At 49.5% G+C, this 19698-nt stretch overlaps 1 protein-coding gene across 1 annotated transcript in view; it reads left to right on the forward strand.

Annotated features, from left to right (window-relative positions):
* The window catches only part of lrrk2 (leucine-rich repeat kinase 2), a 190341-nt gene that overhangs the window by 113992 nt on the left and 56651 nt on the right, over window positions 1-19698 (forward strand). Inside the window, exons 23-28 of the mRNA XM_079502485.1 lie at window positions 3064-3278; window positions 5411-5661; window positions 7025-7173; window positions 7904-7997; window positions 8445-8631; window positions 11420-11601. Of these exons, the coding sequence (XP_079358611.1) occupies window positions 3064-3278; window positions 5411-5661; window positions 7025-7173; window positions 7904-7997; window positions 8445-8631; window positions 11420-11601 (1078 nt within the window). The remainder of the gene's footprint in view (window positions 1-3063; window positions 3279-5410; window positions 5662-7024; window positions 7174-7903; window positions 7998-8444; window positions 8632-11419; window positions 11602-19698) is intronic.

A 19698-nucleotide genomic window follows, 5' to 3' on the forward strand; every position in this document is an offset into this window, starting at 1 on the left:
TGAATGAGCCTCTACAGAGGAGGCATGGCAGGACTGGCCCTAACCAGAAAGGTACATCTATCTGTATACTAACTGAATGAGCCTCTACAGAGGAGGCATGGCAGGACAGGCCCTAACCAGAAAGGTACATCTATCTGTATACTAACTGAATGAGCCTCTACAGAGGAGGCATGGCAGGACAGGCCCTAACCAGAAAGGTACATCTATCTGTATACTAACTGAATGAGCCTCTACAGAGGAGGCATGGCAGGACAGGCCCTAACCAGAAAGGTACATCTATCTGTATACTAACTGAATGAGCCTCTACAGAGGAGGCATGGCAGGACTGGCCCTCACCAGAAAGGTACATCTATCTGTATACTAACTGAATGAGCCTCTACAGAGGAGGCATGGCAGGACTGGCCCTCACCAGAAAGGTACATCTATCTGTATACTAACTGAATGAGCCTCTACAGAGGAGGCATGGCAGGACAGGCCCTCACCAGAAAGGTACATCTATCTGTATACAACCCTTTAATGATCCTCTACAGAGGAGGCATGGCAGGACAGGCCCTCACCAGAAAGGTACATCTATCTGTATACTAACTGAATGAGCCTCTACAGAGGAGGCATGGCAGGACAGGCCCTAACCAGAAAGGTACATCTATCTGTATACTAACTGAATGAGCCTCTACAGAGGAGGCATGGCAGGACAGGCCCTAACCAGAAAGGTACATCTATCTGTATACTAACTGAATGAGCCTCTACAGAGGAGGCATGGCAGGACAGGCCCAAACCAGAAAGGTACATCTATCTGTATACAACGTTTAATTAGCCTCTACAGAGGAGGCATGGCAGGACTGGCCCTAACCAGAAAGGTACATCTATCTGTATACAACGTTTAATAAGCCTCTACAGAGGAGGCATGGCAGGACAGGCCCTAACCAGAAAGGTACATCTATCTGTATACTAACTGAATGAGCCTCTACAGAGGAGGCATGGCAGGACAGGCCCTCACCAGAAAGGTACATCTATCTGTATACTAACTGAATGAGCCTCTACAGAGGAGGCATGGCAGGACAGGCCCTAACCAGAAAGGTACATCTATCTGTATACTAACTGAATGAGCCTCTACAGAGGAGGCATGGCAGGACTGGCCCTAACCAGAAAGGTACATATATCTGTATACTAACTGAATGAGCCTCTACAGAGGAGGCATGGCAGGACAGGCCCTAACCAGAAAGGTACATCTATCTGTATACTAACTGAATGAGCCTCTACAGAGGAGGCATGGCAGGACAGGCCCTAACCAGAAAGGTACATCTATCTGTATACTAACTGAATGAGCCTCTACAGAGGAGGCATGGCAGGACAGGCCCTCACCAGAAAGGTACATCTATCTGTATACTAACTGAATGAGCCTCTACAGAGGAGGCATGGCAGGACAGGCCCTAACCAGAAAGGTACATCTATCTGTATACTAACTGAATGAGCCTCTACAGAGGAGGCATGGCAGGACTGGCCCTAACCAGAAAGGTACATCTATCTGTATGAGCCTCTACAGAGGAGGCATGGCAGGACTGGCCCTAACCAGAAAGGTACATCTATCTGTATACTAACTGAATGAGCCTCTACAGAGGAGGCATGGCAGGACAGGCCCTAACCAGAAAGGTACATCTATCTGTATACTAACTGAATGAGCCTCTACAGAGGAGGCATGGCAGGACTGGCCCTAACCAGAAAGGTACATCTATCTGTATACTAACTGAATGAGCCTCTACAGAGGAGGCATGGCAGGACAGGCCCTAACCAGAAAGGTACATATATCTGTATACAACGTTTAATGAGCCTCTACAGAGGAGGCATGGCAGGACAGGCCCTCACCAGAAAGGTACATCTATCTGTATACTAACTGAATGAGCCTCTACAGAGGAGGCATGGCAGGACAGGCCCTAACCAGAAAGGTACATCTATCTGTATACAACGTTTAATAAGCCTCTACAGAGGAGGCATGGCAGGACAGGCCCTAACCAGAAAGGTACATCTATCTGTATACTAACTGAATGAGCCTCTACAGAGGAGGCATGGCAGGACAGGCCCTAACCAGAAAGGTACATCTATCTGTATACTAACTGAATGAGCCTCTACAGAGGAGGCATGGCAGGACAGGCCCTAACCAGAAAGGTACATCTATCTGTATGAGCCTCTACAGAGGAGGCATGGCAGGACAGGCCCTAACCAGAAAGGTACATCTATCTGTATACAACGTTTAATGAGCCTCTACAGAGGAGGCATGACAGGACAGGCCCTAACCAGAAAGGTACATCTATCTGTATACAACGTTTAATGAGCCTCTACAGAGGAGGCATGGCAGGACAGGCCCTAACCAGAAAGGTACATCTATCTGTATACAACGTTTAATGAGCCTCTACAGAGGAGGCATGGCAGGACAGGCCCTAACCAGAAAGGTACATCTATCTGTATACAACGTTTCACATACAAATGTACCATCTAGCCTCGGCCTGCAGATGCTGGTGGTACCCGATTTTTCAGTAATATGAAGCCCAACACACACCGTCTGTGAAGCGGGTGCAGTGACGCGGCACAGTATTGCTGCGTGTCATGGCCGCACAGCAACACCCACAGGACGCGGCGCACTACCGCGTGGCTGGCCAGCCACGCCCACGATTACCCGGATGGAGGCGGCCATGGCGGCAACGCCTGGAAAATAGAACAGCGGCGTACCGGAGCGTCAGGCGAGGCGTGAATGCGCGTCTGACGCCGCCGGTGTGGGATAGGTTCATTGAAAATAACGGAGGCGGCTGTTTTGACGCGCGGCGTTCACAGACGGTGTGTGTTGGGCTTCAGAAACAGGAACAATCAAAACTACACACAATACAGTACAGTAGAAAAAGACCTCACTTGCAACTTTTGTGGATGTCATTTTTTCTGAATCTGAGGTGAATCCTATATGAATTTAAATTTGAACCAGTTTGAATTAGTAAACTACAGCCAATTTTCCAGAGAGTTTATATTTTTTAAGATGTACATTTGCATAATGTCATGTACTATCTTCCTCCTCAGGTATCTACTCCCCGGTCCTGAGTCCTGGGGAGACGTCCTCCTCCTCGGTGAGCGCTGACCGGGAGAGGATCCGCCTCCTGGACCTCTCGGGCAACGAGCTGGACACTCTGGACTGTCTGATGGACCAGGGCTCCGTCCAGCACAACCTGCAGCACCTGTACCGACTGGACCTGAGCAGCAACAACCTGCCGGACTTCCCCTCTGACCTGTGTCAGGTAGGTTGACCCCTGACCCCTGACCATGTGTCAGGTAGGATGACCCATGACCTCTGACCCTGTGTCAGGTAGGATGACCCCTGACCCTGTGTCAGGTAGGATGACCCCTGACCTCTGACCCTGTGTCAGGTAGGATGACCCCTGACCTCTGACCCTGTGTCAGGTAGGATGACCCCTGACCCTGTGTCAGGTAGGATGACCCCTGACCTCTGACCCTGTGTCAGGTAGGATGACCCCTGACCCCTGCTCCCTCCATTGGCTCCCGGTCGCTGCCCCATCCCCCTTCTCCGCTCCCTCCATTGGCTCCCGGTCGCTGCCCCTCCCCCTTCTCCGCTCCCTCCATTGGCTCCCGGTCGCTGCCCCTCCCCCTTCTCCGCTCTCCCTCCATTGGCTCCCGGTCGCTGCCCCTCCCCCTTCTCCGCTCCCTCCATTGGCTCCCGGTCGCTGCCCCTCCCCCTTATCCGCTCTCCCTCCATTGGCTCCCGGTCGCTGCCCCTCCCCCTTCTCCACTCCCTCCATTGGCTCCCGGTCGCTGCCCCTCCCCCTTCTCCGCTCCCTCCATTGGCTCCCGGTCGCTGCCCACACAAAAGTACAAAACTCTGATGCTGGCATTCAAAGCAACCAAAGGTATAGTCCAGAAATAATGTAATTTGACCTCAATCTAATTGCAACAAAAAAAAAACTCAGCTGATTTTGCATCTTCAATATATCCTGAATAACAGAAAAAAAGTTGCCTGGAAATGTCTGAGGGGAAAGTGTTGAAAATGGCCTGTACAGGCATCCTATTATAAGGCAATATTTTACACAAATGAAGATGTCAGCACAAATGTGCTGACGTCATCACATTTGGGCAAGTTGCTATGGACAAATTTAGCCCAATGAGCGTTTTCATGCAAAACGAATGCTTGGAATGGCACATGATACTTAAAGCATAAGGACATTTAGAAAATATTGCCTTGTAATAGGATGTCAATGGTGGCCATACTGTACAGGCCATTTCCAACACTTTCCCCTCAGACAATTCCAGTCAACCTTTTTTCTGTTATTCAGGATATATTGAAGATGCAAAATCAGCTGAGTTTATTTTTTTGCAATTAGATTGAGGTTAACCCTGTATTTTCCATAGATTTCCTGTACTAGTATGGCTCCCCCATATTCTCCATAGATTTCCTGTACTAGTATGGCTCCCCCATATTCTCCATAGATTTCCTGTACTAGTATGGCTCCCCCATATTCTCCATAGATTTCCTGTACTAGTATGGCTCCCCCATATTCTCCATAGATTTCCTGTACTAGTATGGCTCCCCCATATCTTGCAAGTATGATCGAACCCTACAAACCCTACCGCGCACTCAGATCAGCCAAGCTGGAAGCTGGAAGTAAAAACCCCGGACAACGCTCCACTCGTCCCAAACTATTCTCCCTTCTGGCTCCAAAACTATGGAATTAACTTCCCATTGCATTCAGAACTGCAGCTTCACTCCCAATCTAAACTATGGAATGAACTTCCCATTGCAGTCAGAACTACAGACTCACTCCCAATCTAAACTATGGAATGAACTTCCCATTGCATTCAGAACTGCAGCTTCACTCCCAATCTAAACTATGGAATGAACTTCCCATTGCAGTCAGAACTACAGACTCACTCCCAATCTAAACTATGGAATGAACTTCCCATTGCATTCAGAACTGCAGCCTCACTCCCAATCTAAACTATGGAATGAACTTCCCATTGCATTCAGAACTGCAGCCTCACTCCCAATCAATCTTCCGCCGTAGTCTGAAAACCCACCTTTTCAGACTCCATCATGGCCCATAGCACTTGCCCTAGCCCCTTAGATAGCACTTTTTGTAGACTTAGATAGCATTGTATACAGACTTATAGCATGTTACGTAGACAGCACTAGAATTGCATTGTATGTAGTCATAGCACTTTATATTATATATGTATATATTATATGTATAGTTTAATTATAGAGATATTCCACTGTTACGTTCTTAGCTTACCCATGATTCATGATAACTACTTTTTATGTATGTGATGTATGTATTGCTATGCTTTGTTGTTCTTGCTTAATGTAAATCGCTCTGGATTAAGAGCGTCTGATAAATGACTACATTGTAATTATCAGAGCTTCAAGAGTTTGACCCGACTGGACCTCCAGGGCAACCACCTGCAGTCTCTGCCTGCGGAGCTGCTGTCTCTGCCCTCTCTGAGCACGCTCAACGTGTCGCGCAACTCCGTGGGTCCGCTGCTGACCCTCGACCCCGCCGTGTGCTGCCCCTCCCTGCGGCAGCTCAACCTGTCCTTCAACCACATCACCAGCTTCCCTCACCAGCTGGGCAGCGCCATGAACGCCCTGGAGGAGCTGTCCATGGAAGGGTAGGAGGCTGGGAAATGTAGTTGGAGCTGTCCATGGAAGGGTAGGATGCTGGGAAATGTAGTTGTAGCTGTCCATGGGAGGCTAGGATGCTGGGAAATGTAGTTGTAGCTGTCCATGGGAGGGTAGGATGCTGGGAAATGTAGTCGGAGCTGTCCATGGAAGGGTAGGATGCTGGGAAATGTAGTTGTAGCTGTCCATGGGAGGGTAGAATGCTGGGAAATGTAGTCGGAGCTGTCCATGGGAGGGTAGGATGCTGGGAAATGTAGTTGTAGCTGTCCATGGGAGGGTAGGATGCTGGGAAATGTAGTCGGAGCTGTCCATGGGAGGGTAGGATGCTGGGAAATGTAGTTGGAGCTGTCCATGGAAGGGTAGGATGCTGGGAAATGTAGTTGGAGCTGTCCATGGGAGGGTAGGATGCTGGGAAATGTAGTTGGAGCTGTCCATGGAAGGGTAGGATGCTGGGAAATGTAGTTGGAGCTGTCCATGGGAGGGTAGGATGCTGGGAAATGTAGTCGGAGCTGTCCATGGAAGGGTAGGATGCTGGGAAATGTAGTTGGAGCTGTCCATGGAAGGGTAGGATGCTGGGAAATGTAGTTGTAGCTGTCCATGGGAGGGTAGGATGCTGGGAAATGTAGTTGGAGCTGTCCATGGGAGGGTAGGATGCTGGGAAATGTAGTTGGAGCTGTCCATGGAAGGGTAGGATGCTGGGAAATGTAGTTGGAGCTGTCCATGGGAGGGTAGGATGCTGGGTAATGTAGTTGTAGCTGTCCATGGAAGGGTATGGATGCTGGGAAATGTAGTTGGAGCTGTCCATGGGAGGGTAGGATGCTGGGAAATGTAGTTGGAGCTGTCCATGGGAGGGTAGGATGCTGGGAAATGTAGTTGGAGCTGTCCATGGGAGGGTAGGATGCTGGGAAATGTAGTTGGAGCTGTCCATGGAAGGGTAGGATTATTTGTCCTGCAAGCTCCCATCATTGTTAATGTTCTAATAATCGATGTTTGACTAGGCCAATCTCCTCATGCAGTTGATGTTGTCAAGTGCTAGTTCACGCTACTGCACCGTGTTTTTACAAGTACTCTGGAAGCAAATTCAGAATTATAAAGTCAGTGCTCTTTGCTAATCGGTGAATTCCAAATAAATGGTGACAACGTTTGTGCATCTCTGTGTTCAGTAATAGAATGACGGAGCTGTGTGCTCTACTGTGTTCAGTAATAGAATGACAGAGCTGTGTGTTCTACTGTGTTCAGTAATAGAATGACAGAGCTGTGTTCTCTACTGTGTTCAGTAATATAATAACAGAGCTGTGTTCTCTACTGTGTTCAGTAATAGAATGACGGAGCTGTGTGCTCTACTGTGTTCAGTAATAGAATGACAGAGCTGTGTGCTCTACTGTGTCTGCCGGAGATGAAGACGCTTGACGTGAGTCGTAACGACGTGCAGAACATCTCCCCGGACTTTCTGACCGGCTGTCCCAAACTGGAGACCTTCAACGCCTCCGCCAACAAACTGGGTAAGCACGGGTTCGAGTTCTCAGTCAAACTGGAGAGCTTCAACGCTCCCACCAACAAACTGGGTAAGCACAGGTTCAAGGTATCAGCCGACACGGCTGATTTCAGTCATTTGGATTCCATGCGCACCGAAAATAGCAGATGTCCTGTCTGTCCTAACTGTCTGTCCTAACTGTCCTATCTCTCCTAGGCTATCTGTCCTGTCTGTCCTAACTGTCTGTCCTAACTGTCTGTCCTAACTGTCTGTCCTAACTGTCCTATCTCTCCTAGGTTCTCTGTCCTGTCTATCCTAACTGTCTGTCCTAACTGTCTGTCCTAACTGTCCTATCTATCCTAGGCTATCTGTCCTATCTGTCCTAACTGTCTGTCCTAACTGTCTGTCTTAACTGTCTGTCCTAACTGTCCTAACTGTCTGTCCTAAATGTCTGTCTTAACTGTCTGTCCTAACTGTCCTATCTCTCCTAGGCTCTCTGTCCTATCTGTCCTAACTGTCTGTCCTAACTGTCCTAACTGTCTGTCCTAACTGTCTGTCCTAACTGTCTGTCCTAACTGTCTGTCTTAACTGTCTGTCCTAACTGTCTGTCCTAACTGTCTGTCCTAACTGTCTGTCCTAACTGTCTGTCTTAACTGTCTGTCCTAACTGTCCTAACTGTCTGTCCTAACTGTCTGTCCTAACTGTCTGTCCTAACTGTCTGTCTTAACTGTCTGTCCTAACTGTCCTATCTCTCCTAGGTTCTCTGTCCTATCTGCCGTCCAAGGTAGCAACACTGAAACTGGCCTGCAACACGTTCACCTCCATCCCTCAGGCTGTCCTGGATCTAGTGAAGTAAGTATTGGGTGGTTTTGTAAAAAAAAAAAAAAGTATTTCTTGCTACGGAATGTGAGGCTACATTCTATGTAATGAGGACAGGAATGTGTGAGGCTTTACCTCAAGAGTTTTTAAACTGTTTGGTAGCAAATAATCACCTTTGTTGTGTTATTACAAATACAATCATAGTGAGTTCTTCTTCTTTTGCACTAGGTATGTTGGTGTGTGTTTTCTTTTCTTTTTAATGTTGTACGGGTCACCGTGTGCCTTTGTTGTCTTGTATTGTGTATTGTTTTGTATTGTACTGTATTGTTTTGTATCTGTATGCTGCAGGACGGGTCCTTGGGGTCCAAGACAAATTTCTCCCTTGGGAGACAAAATAAAGAAACCTTGAACCTTGACCTTGAACCTTGAGTCATTCTGATATGATCACACGTTCCCCTAAACCTTCTGCATGTCGTCCAGTTTGCGTTCCGTAGACATGAAGAGCAACGGCATCGCGGTGCTGCCGGGCCCTGCCTCCTGGGCGTCGGTGAACCTGCGTGAGCTGGTGTTCACTCAGAACGCCATCGCGGCCCTGGATCTGAGCGGACCCGTCTACAGATGGGCCCGGCTGGAGAAGCTCCATCTGAGTGACAACAAGCTCTCTGAGGTACAGCGTCCTGTCTGACGTACTGTAATATTCACACGACTGTTCATATTTAATGGAATGGATGTTTTCCCGTTAACATAACATGTCATTGTTCGCTCAATCTATCTCACATTCACCTCCTGCCTTTCTCATTTAAAGATGTTTGTATTTTTCCAGTTTTTCATGTGTCTATGAGGTGACAGTACTTCATTAGACACCCTGGAGTCATTTTTATGTGCAATGGTGTATTAACTTTGTATTTAGGGTTTCTTCCTGGAGGCTGAACCCTTGACAGTCAAACGGGCCAATGAAATAAACAGTAATATAGTGACATCACACTATCAGCCCCTCCCCTAACCCCTCCCCCTTTATCATACAACTACAGCTGTGGGTGTGGCTTCAGTTCAGGTGGATCACCACCAGTAGAACTGGTGGGCGTGTCCACATAAAAGCATGATTTTAACAAATACTGTACACTTTTTGGAAAAAAGTTCTTCCTCCTTGTATTATAATAATGCCTGATGATCATGTTTTAGGGTGGAAAAAAATCATGGCACTCCATCTTTAACTCCTTAGACGCCACCTACCACTAGGGGGCGGTAGGTGCCCAGTGCCAGAGAAATGTACGACATGGGCAGACTCTTGAGCTCTTGTTGTCTTGTCGTTTAAACCGGAAGTCAGCCATTTTGTGCCGTGCCACTGGCTGTGTTGTGTGGCTCCGATTGGTGTTATTGTCCGACGTCGAAATAATGTTTTATAAGGCTCCGAACATCGTAAGTTAATCTCATTATGAGACATAAAGGCACTAAAGTCCGCGTGCACGCGCTGTACTGCACTGCTGCACGTGAACGGAGACTGTTTTATTTGGTCGCCTCCTTTTTTCCCTTCGGCACCAAAACTCTTCGCCCCCCAAAACAGCTGACCTTTGACCTCTGACCTTTGACCTACACTACAGTCAGCTGACCTACACTACAGTCAGCTGACATACACTACAGTCAGCTGACCTACACTACAGTCAGCTGACCTACACTACAGTCAGCTGACCTACACTACAGTCAGCTGACCTACACTACAGTCAGCTGACCTGCACTACAGTCAGCTGACCTACACTACAGTCAGCTGACATACACTACAGTCAGCTGACCTACACTACAGTCAGCTGACCTGCACTACAGTCAGCTGACCTACACTACAGTCAGCTGACCTACACTACAGTCAGCTGACCTACACTACAGTCAGCTGACCTTTGACCTACAGTCAGCTGACCTACACTACAGTCAGCTGACCTACACTACAGTCAGCTGACCTACACTACAGTCAGCTGACCTACACTACAGTCAGCTGACCTACACCACAGTCAGCTGACCTACACTACAGTCAGCTGACCTTTGACCTACAGTCAGCTGACCTACACTACAGTCAGCTGACCTACACTACAGTCAGCTGACCTACACTACAGTCAGCTGACCTTTGACCTACAGTCAGCTGACCTACACTACAGTCAGCTGACCTTTGACCTACAGTCAGCTGACCTACACTACAGTCAGCTGACCTGCACTACAGTCAGCTGACCTACACTACAGTCAGCTGACCTACACTACAGTCAGCTGACCTACACTACAGTCAGCTGACCCACACTACAGTCAGCTGACCTACACTACAGTCAGCTGACCTAGACTACAGTCAGCTGACCTACACTACAGTCAGCTGACCTGCACTACAGTCCAAGCTCACAGTGCAGCGCGGTTTGGCGACGGTTTGCCCCAGGATAGAGATGCTAGGAGGGTCCATGTGGTTAACGGGATAGAGATGCTAGGAGGGTCCATGTGGTTAACGTTGCCCCGGGATAGAGATGCTAGGAGGGTCCATGTGGTTAACGTTGCCCCAGGATAGAGATGCTAGGAGGGTCCATGTGGTTAACAGGATAGAGATGCTAGGAGGGTCCATGTGGTTAACGTTGCCCCAGGATAGAGATGCTAGGAGGGTCCATGTGGTTAACGTTGCCCCAGGATAGAGATGCTAGGAGGGTCCATGTGGTTAACAGGATAGAGATGCTAGGAGGGTCCATGTGGTTAACGTTGCCCCAGGATAGAGATGCTAGGAGGGTCCATGTGGTTAACTTTGCCCCGGGATAGAGATGCTAGGAGGGTCCATGTGGTTAACGTTGCCCCAGGATAGAGATGCTAGGAGGGTCCATGTGGTTAACGTTGCCCCGGGATAGAGATGCTAGGAGGGTCCATGTGGTTAACGTTGCCCCGGGATAGAGATGCTAGGAGGGTCCATGTGGTTAACGTTGCCCCGGGATAGAGATGCTAGGAGGGTCCATGTGGTTAACGTTGCCCCGGGATAGAGATGCTAGGAGGGTCCATGTGGTTAACGTTGCCCCGGGATAGAGATGCTAGGAGGGTCCATGTGGTTAACGTTGCCCCGGGATAGAGATGCTAGGAGGGTCCATGTGGTTAACGTTGCCCCAGGATAGAGATGCTAGGAGGGTCCATGTGGTTAACGTTGCCCCAGGATAGAGATGCTAGGAGGGTCCATGTGGTTAACGTTGCCCCAGGATAGAGATGCTAGGAGGGTCCATGTGGTTAACGTTGCCCCAGGATAGAGATGCTAGGAGGGTCCATGTGGTTAATGTTGCCCCAGGATAGAGATGCTAGGAGGGTCCATGTGGTTAACGTTGCCCCAGGATAGGGATGCTAGGAGGGTCCATGTGGTTAACGGGATAGGGATGCTAGGAGGGTCCATGTGGTTAACGGGATAGGGATGCTAGGAGGGTCCATGTGGTTAACGTTGCTCCGTCCTTCAGATTCCTCCTCAGATCGGCCTCCTCCAGGAGCTGACCTCTCTGGACGTCAGCCGCAACGCGGGGCTGCGCTCCTTCCCCGACGAGATGGGGAGGCTGGCCAGGCTGTGGGACCTCCCCCTGGACGGGCTCCGCCTCCAGCTGGACCTCAAGCACATCGGCAGCAAGACCAAAGACATCGTGCGGTCAGTCACACACACCAGTGTTGTTTTCGTTGACTAATACTAAGACGAAAAATGTTCATCGACTACCTTTTTTCACAGACGAAAACTAAATGGAAACTAAATGAAAACTAAGCTATGACGACTAAAACTAAGACTAAATATACTGACATATGTAGAAGGGAGTTCCAACCACGCCTCTAGCCTATGGCAGGCCAGTGTGGTGCATCTTAGAAGCAGGACAGGTTACATGCGAAAACAAGGCTCTGGAGCAGCTCAGACAATTCAGGAATTTTTTCCTTTTTTTATTTTTCAGTTCGCCTTTCGGCTACCGTATGCTACACTCTAGACTCTTGTTAGCTTACCGTTGACTTAGCTGTTAGCGCGGTGGAAAGAATGACTCGTCTCTCCTAATCCAGGGCGCTCTCCGTGGTGTTGAACGGATCGATATACTGGCGCTTCATTTCTGCTCCTCATCCGTCTCTCCCGCAAAATATGAACGCTTTAGCAGATCTACAAGCAGATCTACAAGCTCACAACGTGTCGCAGAGCGACACGTTGTGAGCTTGTAGATCTGCTATTTCCAGCAAGTGTCGGCATCAAGGCCCGCCAAAATGCATTTTCTTCGACTAAATCAACTGTAGATTTAGTCGACTAAAATGTATTGACATTTAGTCGACTAAAACCAGACTAACACTAATACATTCCAGGTGTCTAAAATGTGACTAAAAATAAGTGAAAACTATTCAAAATACTATGACTAAAACTAAAATCAAACTTTGCTGCCAAAATTTGCTGGTGGTTCTCCTCCCATGCATGTAGGTTCCTCCAGCAGGGCCTAAAGAAGGCCGTCCCCTACACCAGGCTAAAGATGTGTTGTCCTCCTGTAGGTTCCTCCAGCAGGGCCTAAAGAAGGCCGTCCCCTACACCAGGATGAAGATGTGTTGTCCTCCTGTAGGTTCCTCCACAGGTCCTAAAGAAGGCCGTCCCCTCCACCAGGCTAAAGATGTGTTGTCCTCCTGTAGGTTCCTCCAGCAGGTCCTAAAGAAGGCCGTCCCCTACACCAGGCTAAAGATGTGTTGTCCTCCTGTAGGTTCCTCCAGGTCCTAAAGAAGGCCGTCCCCTCCACCAGGCTAAAGAGGTGTTGTCCTCCTGTAGGTTCCTCCAGGTCCTAAAGAAGGCCGTCCCCTCCACCAGGCTAAAGAGGTGTTGTCCTCCTGTAGGTTCCTCCAGGTCCTAAAGAAGGCCGTCCCCTCCACCAGGCTAAAGAGGTGTTGTCCTCCTGTAGGTTCCTCCAGGTCCTAAAGAAGGCCGTCCCCTCCACCAGGCTAAAGAGGTGTTGTCCTCCTGTAGGTTCCTCCAGCAGGTCCTAAAGAAGGCCGTCCCCTACACCAGGCTAAAGAGGTGTTGTCCTCCTGTAGGTTCCTCCAGCAGGGCCGAAAGAAGGCCGTCCCCTACACCAGGCTAAAGAGGTGTTGTCCTCCTGTAGGTTCCTCCAGCAGGTCCTAAAGAAGGCCGTCCCCTCCACCAGGCTAAAGATGTGTTGTCCTCCTGTAGGTTCCTCCAGCAGGTCCTAAAGAAGGCCGTCCCCTACACCAGGCTAAAGAGGTGTTGTCCTCCTGTAGGTTCCTCCAGCAGGGCCGAAAGAAGGCCGTCCCCTACACCAGGCTAAAGAGGTGTTGTCCTCCTGTAGGTTCCTCCAGCAGGTCCTAAAGAAGGCCGTCCCCTCCACCAGGCTAAAGATGTGTTGTCCTCCTGTAGGTTCCTCCAGCAGGTCCTAAAGAAGGCCGTCCCCTCCACCAGGCTAAAGAGGTGTTGTCCTCCTGTAGGTTCCTCCAGCAGGGCCGAAAGAAGGCCGTCCCCTACACCAGGCTAAAGATGTGTTGTCCTCCTGTAGGTTCCTCCAGCAGGTCCTAAAGAAGGCCGTCCCCTACACCAGGCTAAAGATGTGTTGTCCTCCTGTAGGTTCCTCCAGCAGCGTCTAAAGAAGGCCGTCCCCTACACCAGGCTAAAGATGTGTTGTCCTCCTGTAGGTTCCTCCAGCAGGGCCTAAAGAAGGCCGTTCCCTACACCAGGCTAAAGATGTGTTGTCCTCCTGTAGGTTCCTCCAGCAGGGCCTAAAGAAGGCCGTCCCCTCCACCAGGCTAAAGATGTGTTGTCCTCCTGTAGGTTCCTCCAGCAGGGCCTAAAGAAGGCCGTCCCCTCCACCAGGCTAAAGATGTGTTGTCCTCCTGTAGGTTCCTCCAGCAGGGTCTAAAGAAGGCCGTTCCCTTCCCCAGGCTAAAGATGTGTTGTCCTCCTGTAGGTTCCTCCAGCAGCGTCTAAAGAAGGCCGTTCCCTTCCCCAGGCTAAAGATGTGTTGTCCTCAGGGCTGGACTGGCCACAGGTCATACCGGGCATTTTCCCGGTGGGCCGCGACCGTAGGGGGCCGCCATGATTTTTAAAAAAAGGGGGAAAAAAAGAAAACTTTTTTTTTTTTTTTTTTTTGACAGGCAGGCAGGCCAATAGGCGGAAGGCCACCAGGAAAGGTCCGGGCGTGCTGCCATTCTGCCATCATGATAATGTCACTGTACCTGTATCAGTGAGTGACAAAGGGTTGTGTAGTTGTCTGTTGGTTTCAGGGCCGGTTCAAGGCATAAGCAGTATAAGCGGTCGCTTAGGGCCACAACCACTGAGGGGGCCACATCACAGGGAGAAGATTTTATAAATTTTTTTTAATGTATCCCCTATCCCATACATGGGCTACTGGCGGCCTGAGGGCCACATGTGGCCCCCACCTTCACTTAATGCAGCCCGCAGGTTAATATCAACTGTAGGCTGGGGGCCACATGTGGCCCCCAGCCTACAGTTGAGGGATGTTTATACCATCCCTCTACACTGGGGGCGCTGTTTATACCATCCCTCTACACTGGGGGCGCTGTTTATACCATCCCTCTACACTGGGGGTGCTGTTTATACCATTCCTCCCCACTGGGGATGCTGTTTATACCAGTCAGTCTGTCATACCATCCCTCCACACTGGGGGCGCTGTTTATACCAGTCAGTCTGTCATACCATCCCTCCCCACTGGGGGCACTGTTTATACCAGTCTGTCATACCATCCCTCTACACCGGGGGCGCTGTACAGAAAGAAGTAAAAACTATTTTAATAGAGAACTAGTTAAAAGGTTAAAAGGTTCAAACTAGAAAAAGAAAAGGCCCGCAGGTTAATATCAACTGTAGGCTGGGGGCCACATGTGGCCCACACCTTCACCTAATGCGGCCCTCAGGTTAGTATCAACTGGCGGCCTGAGGGCCACATGTGGCCCCCACCTTCACCTAATGCGGCCCTCAGGTTAATATCAACTGGCGGCCTGAGGGCCACATGTGGCCCCCACCTTCACCTAATGCGGCCCTCAGGTTAGTATCAACTGGCGGCATGAGGGCCACATGTGGCCCCCACCTTCACCTAATGCGGCCCGCAGGTTAATATCAACTGGCGGCCTGAGGGCCACATGTGGCCCCCACCTTCACCTAATGCGGCCCTCAGGTTAGTATCAACTGGCGGCCTGGGGGCCACATGTGGCCCCCACCTTCACCTAATGCGGCCCGCAGGTTAATATCAACTGGCGGCCTGAGGGCCACATGTGGCCCCCACCTTCACCTAATGCGGCCCGCAGGTTAATATAATAATAATAATAATAATAACTTTATTTATATAGCACCTTTCCAAAAACAAGTTTACAAAGTGCTTTACAGATAATAATAGCAGTAAAAAATACAATAAGAATAAAACAAAATAAACACAATTAAAACATTTCATAAAAAGGATGTGCAATAAAGGTGAGTTTTTAACCGTGATTTAAAAGAGGATACTGAGTTTGCCAGCCTGAGATCCTCAGGCAGGGAGTTCCACAGCCGAGGGGCCCGTACAGCAAAGGCCCGGTCGCCTTTTGTGATAAGGCGATATTTTGGAACCTTTAATAGGGTTAAGCTGGATGATCTCAGGCAGCGGCCAGGTTTGTAGGGAGTTAAAAGATTACGAATGTAAGCAGGTGCCAGACCATTTAGAGCTTTAAAAACAAGTAATACAATCTTAAAATCTATTCTAAAACGTACAGGTAACCAATGGAGTGCCGCAAGGACAGGTGTAATGTGCTCACTTCTCTTTGTGCGCGTCAGTAGTCTAGCAGCTGCATTTTGTATCAGTTGTAGACTGTGTAAATGTTCTGTTTACTGATACCTGAATAAAGTGCATTGCAGTAATCTAATCTGGAAGAGATAAAAGCATGAATGACTTTTTCTAGGTCAGAAAAAATAAGAAATGGCCTGACCTTAGCTAATTGTCTCAACTGGACAAAACAAGACTGGACGTTTTTTGATTACTGGAGAGGGAACCAAGACTGGAGGTAAGATTATTAGAGATTTGTGTGTTTGGGCAGTGAGGGGTAAATATAATTAATTCCGATTTGGACTCATTTAGTTGCAGGAAGTTTCTGGACATCCAATTTTTTAGGTCACTTAAAGGGTAAGACCACTTTTTTAGAGGTTTGGGTTGTTTTCTTACCTTATTATGGGCAAACTAGTCCATTCCATGAGTTATTTCCGTTGTGTTGTTTATTAGAAATTTGAGAAATAAAAAAAGTCGCTCATTGACTTCCATTGTAACAGGGAAACAGCTCTCAACGTCAGTCTTTTAGCACATGAACCAACGCAACAAAAGCTGATTCTGACAGTTTATCCAGGACAACCAGGAAAACTCATACGGTTTTATTTTCGTCTTTTAAGATAGATTTATAAAGTTACTATTTTAGTCGGAGATAGACTGAAGCAGTGCTACGGCGTTCCCAACTCTTGCGGGTCGTCTTGCGAGGTTTCGTTTGTAAACAGAAGTCTCCACGCTGTTTGAGATGCATCCAGCTACAGCCTCGCATATGAGCAGTCCCAGACACAGACACTTTACACACTTCTTCTAAAGTGTCTCCCTCAAACACGTCCATTGTGTATGTTTTTAGTGACAAGCGGACGAGATCAAATCCATGTGTTTACATCCCCGTCATTTCCAATAAGGAAGTGGTGTACAGTTTTGGTCCAATCAGATCGTTTTTCACAGCAGTGATTCGGTCGGTGTAGGCATACCTACCGGATCTTCTTTTTACACAAATTAGTCAAAACAAGACAAAGTTGACATTTTTTATTAAAAATAAAACCGTATGAGTTTTCCTGGTGTCATAAACTGTCAGAATCAGCTTTTGTTGCATTGGTTCATGTGCTAAAAGACTGACTTTGAGAGCTGTTTCCCTGTTACAATGGAAGTCAATGAGCGACTTTTTTTATTTCTCAAATTTCTAATAAACAACACAACGGAGCGAAATAACTCATGGAATGGACTAGTTTGCCCATAATAAGGTAAGAAAACAACCCAAATCTCTAAAAAAGTGGTCTTACCCTTTAAGCAGGCCTCGATACAGGTGATGTCAGAGTGACCAGGCTTTATGGGGACGTATAATTGCGTGTCATCCGCATAACAATGGAACTGGCGGCCTGGCGAACTGGTGGCCTGAGGGCCACATGTGGCCCCCACCTTCACCTAATGCGGCCCACAGGTTAATATCAACTGGCGGCCTGAGGGCCACATGTGGCCCCCACCTTCACCTAATGCGGCCCGCAGGTTAATATCAACTGGCCTGATCTAGCCTCTTAATTTTGATCTCAAAGTGCACCAGATTGAAGCATTTCCATGGCAAATTTACAGATTTTTCTGGACCACCCCCGGCGTTGCAGTGCAGGGGGGGGGGGGGCACATAATATTATGTTGCTTAGGGCCACTAAACGCCTAGAACCGGCACTGGTTGGTTTGTATCGTTTATGTTGTTCTGTAAAAGTGGTGGTATTAGGGCTTGTTTGTTTGTGTGTGCCTCGACGGAGTGGGTGGTAGAGTTTCTGCTATCTGCGCGCTGGTTGTGGTGGGCCGGTCTGGGCCAAATTCACGCGAAAATGACCGGGCCGAATTTTTGTCCCAGTCCAGCCCTGGTTGTCCTCCTGTAGGTTCCTCCAGCAGCGCCTAAAGAAGGCCGTCCCCTACACCACCTCATCGTGGTGGGGAACCTCTAAAGATGTGTTGTCCTCCTCTAGGTTCCTCCAGCAGCGCCTAAAGAAGGCCGTCCCCTACACCACCTCATCGTGGTGGGGAACCTCTAAAGATGTGTTGTCCTCCTCTAGGTTCCTCCAGCAGCGCCTAAAGAAGGCCGTCCCCTACACCACCTCATCGTGGTGGGGAACCTCTAAAGATGTGTTGTCCTCCTCTAGGTTCCTCCAGCAGCGCCTAAAGAAGGCCGTCCCCTACACCACCTCATCGTGGTGGGGAACCTCTAAAGATGTGTTGTCCTCCTGTAGGTTCCTCCAGCAGCGCCTAAAGAAGGCCGTCCCCTACACCACCTCATCGTGGTGGGGAACCTCTAAAGATGTGTTGTCCTCCTGTAGGATCCTCCAGCAGCGCCTAAAGAAGGCCGTCCCCTACACCACCTCATCGTGGTGGGGAACCTCTAAAGATGCGTTGTCCTCCTGTAGGATCCTCCAGCAGCGCCTAAAGAAGGCCGTCCCCTACACCACCTCATCGTGGTGGGGAACCTCTAAAGATGTGTTGTCCTCCTGTAGGATCCTCCAGCAGCGCCTAAAGAAGGCCGTCCCCTACACCACCTCATCGTGGTGGGGAACCTCTAAAGATGTGTTGTCCTCCTGTAGGTTCCTCCAGCAGCGCCTAAAGAAGGCCGTCCCCTACACCAGGATGAAGCTCATCGTGGTGGGGAACCTCTAAAGATGTGTTGTCCTCCTCTAGGTTCCTCCAGCAGCGCCTAAAGAAGGCCGTCCCCTACACCACCTCATCGTGGTGGGGAACCTCTAAAGATGTGTTGTCCTCCTGTAGGTTCCTCCAGCAGCGCCTAAAGAAGGCCGTCCCCTACACCACCTCATCGTGGTGGGGAACCTCTAAAGATGTGTTGTCCTCCTCTAGGTTCCTCCAGCAGCGCCTAAAGAAGGCCGTCCCCTACACCACCTCATCGTGGTGGGGAACCTCTAAAGATGTGTTGTCCTCCTGTAGGTTCCTCCAGCAGCGTCTCAAGAAGGCCGTCCCCTACACCACCTCATCGTGGTGGGGAACCTCTAAAGATGTGTTGTCCTCCTCTAGGTTCCTCCAGCAGCGCCTAAAGAAGGCCGTTCCCTACACCAGGATGAAGCTCATCGTGGTGGGGAACGTCTAAAGATGTGTTGTCCTCCTGTAGGTTCCTCCAGCAGCGCCTCAAGAAGGCCGTCCCCTACACCAGGCTAAAGATGTGTTGTCCTCCTGTAGGTTCCTCCAGCAGCGCCTAAAGAAGGCCGTCCCCTACACCACCTCATCGTGGTGGGGAACCTCTAAAGATGTGTTGTCCTCCTGTAGGTTCCTCCAGCAGCGTCTCAAGAAGGCCGTTCCCTACACCACCTCATCGTGGTGGGGAACCTCTAAAGATGTGTTCTCCTCCTGTAGGTTCCTCCAGCAGCGTCTCAAGAAGGCCGTCCCCTCCCCCAGGATGAAGCTCATCGTGGTGGGGAACCTCTAAAGATGTGTTGTCCTCCTCTAGGTTCCTCCAGCAGCGCCTCAAGAAGGCCGTCCCCTACACCCGGATGAAGCTCATCGTGGTGGGGAACCTCTAAAGATGTGTTGTCCTCCTGTAGGTTCCTCCAGCAGCGTCTAAAGAAGGCCGTCCCCTACACCAGGATGAAGCTCATCGTGGTGGGGAACCTCTAAAGATGTGTTGTCCTCCTCTAGGTTCCTCCAGCAGCGCCTCAAGAAGGCCGTTCCCTACACCAGGATGAAGCTCATCGTGGTGGGGAACCTCTAAAGATGTGTTGTCCTCCTCTAGGTTCCTCCAGCAGCGCCTCAAGAAGGCCGTCCCCTACACCCGGATGAAGCTCATCGTGGTGGGGAACCTCTAAAGATGTGTTGTCCTCCTGTAGGTTCCTCCAGCAGCGTCTAAAGAAGGCCGTCCCCTACACCAGGATGAAGCTCATCGTGGTGGGGAACCTCTAAAGATGTGTTGTCCTCCTCTAGGTTCCTCCAGCAGCGCCTCAAGAAGGCCGTTCCCTACACCAGGATGAAGCTCATCG

Source organism: Electrona antarctica (assembly GCF_951216825.1).
Source record: "Electrona antarctica genome assembly, chromosome: 5".
Classification (NCBI taxonomy): Eukaryota; Metazoa; Chordata; class Actinopteri; order Myctophiformes; family Myctophidae; genus Electrona; species Electrona antarctica.